Source organism: Pteropus vampyrus, unplaced genomic scaffold (genome assembly GCF_000151845.1).
Source record: "Pteropus vampyrus isolate Shadow unplaced genomic scaffold, Pvam_2.0 Scaffold41, whole genome shotgun sequence".
Lineage (NCBI taxonomy): Eukaryota > Metazoa > Chordata > Mammalia > Chiroptera > Pteropodidae > Pteropus > Pteropus vampyrus.
The window spans coordinates 7,562,095-7,571,078 of NW_011888822.1; the positions used below are offsets into that span (position 1 = coordinate 7,562,095).

The 8,984-nt window shown below is 36.2% G+C and overlaps 1 protein-coding gene across 1 annotated transcript in view; it reads right to left on the reverse strand.

The window, feature by feature from the left end:
- SUCLG2 (succinate-CoA ligase GDP-forming beta subunit) overlaps nucleotides 1-8,984 on the reverse strand; it is a 267,458-nt gene that overhangs the window by 140,056 nt on the left and 118,418 nt on the right. The window contains exons 3-4 of the mRNA XM_011358503.2: nucleotides 4,201-4,300; nucleotides 539-629 (exon numbers count right to left, since the gene is read on the reverse strand). Of these exons, the coding sequence (XP_011356805.2) occupies nucleotides 539-629; nucleotides 4,201-4,300 (191 nt within the window). The remainder of the gene's footprint in view (nucleotides 1-538; nucleotides 630-4,200; nucleotides 4,301-8,984) is intronic.

An 8,984-nucleotide genomic window follows, 5' to 3' on the forward strand; every position in this document is an offset into this window, starting at 1 on the left:
TGTGTATGTGTATGTGAACGTTTGTGTGTACCCTATCCACACTTGGGTGCCCCAACATACCTCGCTAATACAACATACTTGCAAAAGTAACAGTGGCTCAAAATGATAGCAATCTCAAAGTAAGGAATAGGTGCACTTAGTAAGACAACCACAACAGGTAATTCTAATATACAGGACTGAGGGTGGGGCTGTGGGAGAGGAGAGAATATCCCTCACGGAGTATGACAGTTGTCATACCAAGTCCTTTCCAGCTTTAAACAGAATGTGTCTGTGTTCTGAAAGAGAAAGCTATTGCTTCACTCACTCACCCTTACCCACTTTTACTACACGGTGGAGATGATAAGTGATATTACTATTATAGAACCTTTTAATTTCTCCTCAAAGTCATACCACATACTAAACAGATTACATGAGGTTTAAAAATAAAATAGCGTATCACCAAAGTGCATTATTTCATTAGATTTTGTCGAAATTGAAGTATGTTTTTTTTCTTTTTGTTAAGACATACATAGAAAATGACCAAAAGAATTTATATTACCTTGTTAACTTTCACACCTTCTTTTGGAGTTTGTTTTGTTGCTAGATTATACCCAATCATCTGTTTAGCCAGCTTTCCCACAACTTTAGGGCTAATAAAGAGAGAAGAAAAGAAAATCAACATCCATGTTGAAAATCATTTTAAAGCAGAGTCCATACTACATTCTCTTGTCCACACCACACAGGGTGCACTTTCATGCCTAGAAATCATGGGACTTTCTGCTCATATACTATGTGCCTAGCACAATGTCAGAGTCTCACGGAGCAAAACGTAAATGAATGAATGAATGAATGAAACAAAGAAAAGAAAAAAGAAAAGGAAAGATGCTTGCTTATCTCTACTATCCCTCTCCCAAATAAATTAGTCATAGTAAAGACAATGCTGAAATGCATAACAGATTTAGACAAGAGTTGAATAACAAAAACTTGATAGTGGGAAACTTGGGAAGCACTGCCAATGAGGGGGATAAAGGTGAGGGTAAGCATCAAAATACATAAAGAAATGAATGTATGTGACAGGAGAGGAGAGGAAAGTGTTCAGTGCTAGGAGACATAGGAGCTAAAGCTGAATAGATAGGCCCAGATAAAGGAAAACCTGGACTGTATCAGACAGGAAGGACAACTGATGCCACTGGTAATTGGGAGCCACTGCAGTTCTTGAATAGGGAAGTGACATTATGGAAGCAGTATTTAATTTGTAAGTGGTATTGTTTCCAACATTTGTAAGGAATCATTGATTGTCTAGGAGAGAAGTGTCAAATTTTCAACAATTAGTGAAGAAAAATCCTTTCATGGGAGCAGAAGGAAAACTGGGGCATTGCCAGAATCTACCTGCAATTTGTTTCCTCTGCTTGCTAGCCACTAATCCTACTCCCCATCCCAACCCTCTCACTCAGTACTCCTTTCAATGAGCAAAATCTCCATAATTGCTTGGTCCATAGACAAGAAATTAAAACCTCCAGACTTACTCTTTTGTTAAATGAACACCTCCTTTCAAACCGCTACTGAAGATACCTTTTCCTCTTCCTCCAGCTAAGATCTGGGCTTTTAAAACAATTTCTTTTGCATCTGAAAAAGAAAATCCAGCGTGGGTAGTTGACTTTAAATTCTTTTTTTTTTTTTTTCCTTTTAAGCAACAGGGGAAGCAGCAATGACACATGATTTCCAAAAGCTCTTTCACACCAACTTGGAAAATGAAGGCAATAAAGAACTTCAAAAAACATCAATGTGCCTAAATACAAAGTCTGTTTATCAAGCATATTCAAATATTTCCCACCAGTTTAATCTAATACTCCATCATCCCAAGGGAAAGCAAAGCATGTGCTCCTTTGCTCTTTTGAGTGTCAGAAGATGCTAAATAAATCCAGGCTGGAGGTATTAATTTTACTGTTGATGACACTCCCATGTGGCAGAGGCACCAATCTGCCAGTCAGAGAAGCTAACTACTTGTCAGTCATCTGAGATATCAAAGAGAACACAGGATTACATGGAGGAAAAGTTTAAAGGCAAGATGCAAAGGGACTATTTAATAACTGTATTCTTGGAAATCGATAGTTTTCTGAGCAGTTTTTTTATGTATTGATAAGGCTGGGTAAGGGAGGAGGAAATGGATTAAAACTAAAAGCGAGCAACATTTTTTAAATGTTGGCAGGGTAACAAAACATCCCAGGGGAAAGTGGTTGTGTAATCTTCTTTTCCCAGCACACTCAAGGAAAGAGAGAACTGTCTGTTCTTAACTTTGGAGACCACAGTCATAATAAGCTCAGATATCTTTACAGGCTTGGCAGGAAAGATGGGTGTATAAAGCAGTCCAGTGATAGAGACTGGGCTTTCAGCAAACAGCAGAGCTTCCCTCCCAACCACCAAAAAGAAAAAAAAAAAAAAGGCAGCTCTCAAATCAAATATGTTTAATAAACCAAATAGTATACATCTTCGGGACATAGCTAGCATCCTCTGTGATTCATTTGTCTAAAATCAGAGAACTAAGCTTGACAATCTTCTATAAAGCTCTAATAGTTTTCTGGTTTAGAATCTGCAGACCCAGCTTTCAATCTAGGCTTCACTCCTTACTTAACTCTGAAAAACTGGTCATGTTACTTAGTATCTCTGAGACTCAGTTTGCTTGACTGTGAAATGACGATGAAGATTGTTTTAAAAATTAAATCAGATAATGTATGTGAATACTTTATCCCAAGAGCCTGAAAACTGACATGATTAATGAAAAACTATTGCCACTATCAATTAGTTCATTTATTACTTTTGTATATTGTAAAGATTTAAAAGGATTATTTCCACTGAGACAAAGATGGTAAAAAAAAGAACGAAACAAATGAAAAAAACGTTGATATCTGCCACAACTCATGTAAAGTGAGAGTTCCATAACTGTTGGATATTTCAGCTATTGCTGTTAATGTTGTCACCCATAGCCAAGGAAGCAGAGGTTCAAACAGAGGGAGCCACAGAGGGTTTTATCATGAAGGCAATGGGAGCTACAGAAGGGTTTGACACTATGAAGACATTGGGTAAGACAGTCACTCCAGCTGATATAGTTAGACTATTAAAGTTCATTGCCTTTATCAGCTGTTCTTCTTTTCTCCTATATTTGCTTACACTCAGACAACCAGGGCTCACCTTCTCTCAGAAGAAAAAACATAAGCTCTTTCTTTGTGGCACTCTATACCCTCTAACAATTGTTTCTGCCTTGGATATGAACCATCATGACATCGGTCAAACCATGTCTTATAATAAATGGGTTATCATCTGTTTAGCCAGCTTTCCCACAACTTTAGGGCTAATAAAGAGAGAAGAAAAGAAAATCAACATCCATGTTGAAAATCATTTTAAAGCAGAGTCCATACTACATTCTCTTGTCCACACCACACAGGGTGCACTTTCATGCCTAGAAATCATGGGACTTTCTGCTCATATACTATGTGCCTAGCACAATGTCAGAGTCTCACGGAGCAAAACGTAAATGAATGAATGAATGAAACAAACAAAAAAAAAAAGAAAAGGAAAGATGCTTGCTTATCTCTACTATCCCTCTCCCAAATAAATTAGTCATAGTAAAGACAATGCTGAAATGCGTAACAGATTTAGACAAGAGTTGAATAACAAAAACTTGATAGTGGGAAACTTGGGAAGCACTGCCAATGAGGGGGATAAAGGTGAGGGTAAGCATCAAAATACATAAAGAAATGAATGTATGTGACAGGAGAGGAGAGGAAAGTGTTCAGTGCTAGGAGACATAGGAGCTAAAGCTGAATAGATAGGCCCAGATAAAGGAAAACCTGGACTGTATCAGACAGGAAGGACAACTGATGCCATTGGTAATTGGGAGCCACTGCAGTTCTTGAATAGGGAAGTGACATTATGGAAGCAGTATTTAATTTGTAAGTGGTACTGTTTCCAACATTTGTAAGGAATCATTGATTGTCTAGGAGAGAAGTGTCAAATTTTCAACAATTAGTGAAGAAAAATCCTTTCATGGGAGCAGAAGGAAAACTGGGGCATTGCCAGAATCTACCTGCAATTTGTTTCCTCTGCTTGCTAGCCACTAATCCTACTCCCCATCCCAACCCTCTCACTCAGTACTCCTTTCAATGAGCAAAATCTCCATAATTGCTTGGTCCATAGACAAGAAATTAAAACCTCCAGACTTACTCTTTTGTTAAATGAACACCTCCTTTCAAACCGCTACTGAAGATACCTTTTCCTCTTCCTCCAGCTAAGATCTGGGCTTTTAAAACAATTTCTTTTGCATCTGAAAAAGAAAATCCAGCGTGGGTAGTTGACTTTAAATTCTTTTTTTTTTTTTTTCCTTTTAAGCAACAGGGGAAGCAGCAATGACACATGATTTCCAAAAGCTCTTTCACACCAACTTGGAAAATGAAGGCAATAAAGAACTTCAAAAAACATCAATGTGCCTAAATACAAAGTCTGTTTATCAAGCATATTCAAATATTTCCCACCAGTTTAATCTAATACTCCATCATCCCAAGGGAAAGCAAAGCATGTGCTCCTTTGCTCTTTTGAGTGTCAGAAGATGCTAAATAAATCCAGGCTGGAGGTATTAATTTTACTGTTGATGACACTCCCATGTGGCAGAGGCACCAATCTGCCAGTCAGAGAAGCTAACTACTTGTCAGTCATCTGAGATATCAAAGAGAACACAGGATTACATGGAGGAAAAGTTTAAAGGCAAGATGCAAAGGGACTATTTAATAACTGTATTCTTGGAAATCGATAGTTTTCTGAGCAGTTTTTTTATGTATTGATAAGGCTGGGTAAGGGAGGAGGAAATGGATTAAAACTAAAAGCGAGCAACATTTTTTAAATGTTGGCAGGGTAACAAAACATCCCAGGGGAAAGTGGTTGTGTAATCTTCTTTTCCCAGCACACTCAAGGAAAGAGAGAACTGTCTGTTCTTAACTTTGGAGACCACAGTCATAATAAGCTCAGATATCTTTACAGGCTTGGCAGGAAAGATGGGTGTATAAAGCAGTCCAGTGATAGAGACTGGGCTTTCAGCAAACAGCAGAGCTTCCCTCCCAACCACCAAAAAGAAAAAAAAAAAAAAGGCAGCTCTCAAATCAAATATGTTTAATAAACCAAATAGTATACATCTTCGGGACATAGCTAGCATCCTCTGTGATTCATTTGTCTAAAATCAGAGAACTAAGCTTGACAATCTTCTATAAAGCTCTAATAGTTTTCTGGTTTAGAATCTGCAGACCCAGCTTTCAATCTAGGCTTCACTCCTTACTTAACTCTGAAAAACTGGTCATGTTACTTAGTATCTCTGAGACTCAGTTTGCTTGACTGTGAAATGACGATGAAGATTGTTTTAAAAATTAAATCAGATAATGTATGTGAATACTTTATCCCAAGAGCCTGAAAACTGACATGATTAATGAAAAACTATTGCCACTATCAATTAGTTCATTTATTACTTTTGTATATTGTAAAGATTTAAAAGGATTATTTCCACTGAGACAAAGATGGTAAAAAAAAGAACGAAACAAATGAAAAAAACGTTGATATCTGCCACAACTCATGTAAAGTGAGAGTTCCATAACTGTTGGATATTTCAGCTATTGCTGTTAATGTTGTCACCCATAGCCAAGGAAGCAGAGGTTCAAACAGAGGGAGCCACAGAGGGTTTTATCATGAAGGCAATGGGAGCTACAGAAGGGTTTGACACTATGAAGACATTGGGTAAGACAGTCACTCCAGCTGATATAGTTAGACTATTAAAGTTCATTGCCTTTATCAGCTGTTCTTCTTTTCTCCTATATTTGCTTACACTCAGACAACCAGGGCTCACCTTCTCTCAGAAGAAAAAACATAAGCTCTTTCTTTGTGGCACTCTATACCCTCTAACAATTGTTTCTGCCTTGGATATGAACCATCATGACATCGGTCAAACCATGTCTTATAATAAATGGGTTCCCATCAAACTGAGTACAAGACAAGCTATTATGACCACTCATTATCAGAAACTCACCAGGAAAGGAAACAAGTAAAAAGAATTTATGATAATGCAAGTAAGAATAGGAGTATGAGCAACAACTTTTGGAGTTAAACAGACCCAAGTTACAATCTCCCAGTCTGCCCATCTTTTCTTCTGTAGAGAAGAAAAGACTGTGGCTCAGAAAGGTAATAGCACGCCCATCTGTAAAATGGCCATAACAATCAATAATGTTAGAATGATGTGAAAAATAAATGAAATATAGTACGTCAAATACTTATCTCAACAGCTGGCACATTAAAAAAAAATAATAATAAACAAAGTATGATAGCTATCATCATTGTAATAATTTTCACCAATTAACCAAAAGAGTGCTACATAGGAAGGTATTTCCTATTTCTCTCTTTAAGACATCAAGTGGAAAAACACACTTTTTACGGTTCACTCAAATTTTTAATTGTGATCTCTTCAAATTCTAAAAAGGATAACCAGCATTCCATTGCCCTCAGCATTTTTATATCCCTGTCATCCAGAAGAAAGAGATGCTTTCCTTTCTGAGCTTTGTGAGCAGCAAAACTTGAAAGCCAGGCAGAATACCTAATTGGGCATTGTTAATTAGCACACGCAGGCTTGATTAGATCAGCTTTAGGCACTAACGAGAAGACAAAGAAACAGCTGTAGCCTCAGTGAAGCATTGTCAATTATGTGTGTCACCATTTGACCATGTTTTATGTCAAAGGACTGACTCCATGTCATCTATTTCAGAGTCTAAGCGACCACTTCGAACACTGTGAAGCTATATATTCGGATGGGCAAATAGAAAAAGGGAAAGAAAATGATCTAAATACAAAAGTAAATTCACTACAATCACCTCTTCTAGTCAGATTTCAAGTGCTAAATTAGTAAAGCAGGTTAGTGGCTCAAAGTAAAGCAAGTTTTTCTCATCTTGAGGGAAACTTACATGAAGCAATTTAATTCATGTGGTTATTTACTCAAGGTACTGAAAATTAAGTAACCAAATCCTACTGATAAGTAACTAGTCTTTTCATTCATTATTTACCAAGTTGATTCACACTTAATGCCATTATTTCCATTTTATTTAAAGATTTGTTATCTCCAAAAACTCACACAAATGTCTGTTTTTTTTTAACCTTATCTCCCTATTTCCGAACAGAATTACAAAAGAATATCCCATACACGAAATTTAATTTTTGTCTGAATACATAAGATGGCTTAACCTTACTTTAAGATAACAAGCTAAAGAGATGGAAAGAAAAAAAAAAAAACACCTACTCTAATAGATTTTGTATAGAAATAGATTATACCTAGCTATACATTGATAATCGTATTATTGGAGTCTGAGTTGGTATAATCCAGGTCTGTATGCCTCCAAATTCCTTGGGTTTAACTCTTACTCTTACATGCAATAGCCAAAATATGCAGCACATTCATTTTATTTTGTTCCTTTCCTGGCAAGTTTCTGATAAGCAGAAGTGCTCGTGGCCAGGCTCCTACTCGGTTTAATGGGGAACCATTTACTATTATCTACATATATTTTAAGAGAAAGGACTGTAAGAGACATATTTGATAAACTTATAGATATATAAGGCTCTCAAATACCATGTCAGTTAATAGAACAATATTTATATCCATTTAGAAAGCCTAAAAACATCCCACACCATGGTCTCGTTTAGCTCTATTAGCTGCATTTAAATAGTGCTTTCTTAAATGTTTTCCTCTCTTTTTTTTTTTTTAACCACAAGTGTTATTCTAATTATAATAATAGTTTTATAACAACTTTACAGTCTGGTAATAGTTCCATGCTGGATAATAAACATTCTTGGAAGCATTATTAAACCTAAAAGAAAAAAATTCATTAAGGAAAACATAACCTAAATAGAATAAAAATGAAATGTTTTTAATCCGGCAAACTTTGTAAAGCTTTGTTTTTTTAGAGATGGTGTTCTGACACCATATTGATGCAAAAGATTGTTCATAAGACATAGTTCGGAACCATAAGCAAAAGGACCATGGTAAATGTCTGAAAATGTTTATCAATAACTTTGAAGAAAGTAAGTTATTTTCAACTATCTTTTTTAAATGGTTTAATTATGAATCAAATATGTGTTATTGAACTAGTTTTTATTCAGCATCACTCTCTTCAAAAATATAACACTTTCCTAAATGCAAAATGCAGCACCATTTACAATGATATTGCAGTGAGATGACTACTATGATGATGATCATCTATTTTGAGTCAATAATATTGGAATTTTAGTGAAAACTATGATTTCTCTGCTTTACCGGCTGCAGCAAAATTGGTATATCCAGTTTTCAGTACAATTGCATGGTATAATTTCTAGCATGGCGATTACCTTTCATGAGGTTTGATAGAATTCTTAATTGAGAAAGTTAAAATGTATTTCAGATTTACTTATTACTGTAAAGCAAGGAGAAAGGGAGGGTGAGGCAGGAGGAGAGCCGAAAGATATTACAGAAAGAGGAAACTTTATAAAGAACATACAATTATGGGGTGATAAGTTAAAGGCCTAAGTGCCAATTTCCCAAGGAAAATGAGCTAACTTGGGTGTTTTCATTATGACCCCAGAAGCCAAACTTAAAATTGGGGAATTATCATCTTCAGTCATTACTGTTATGCCTTCTCAGACTGATTCCTATTTCCTCAAGTTGTACCTGGGTCACTAGGAATAAGACAATATTGCAGTGACTCTTTCTATATGCCCAGTGACCTCTCTGAGACTAAAACAATCATTTCAACTTTCAACATGGGCTCACCAATGCTGGGACAAAGAATGTCATACATGCAAAATATTAAAATAAATCATTCCACCAATGGTCACATACCTTGACTGAATTCAGATTAGAGATACTTGGCTTCCCATCAGAATTCCACCCACCAAAGATTTAAACTGCTCATACCTACCCGTGACTGTCAAATATACATAAAAGATGAAAT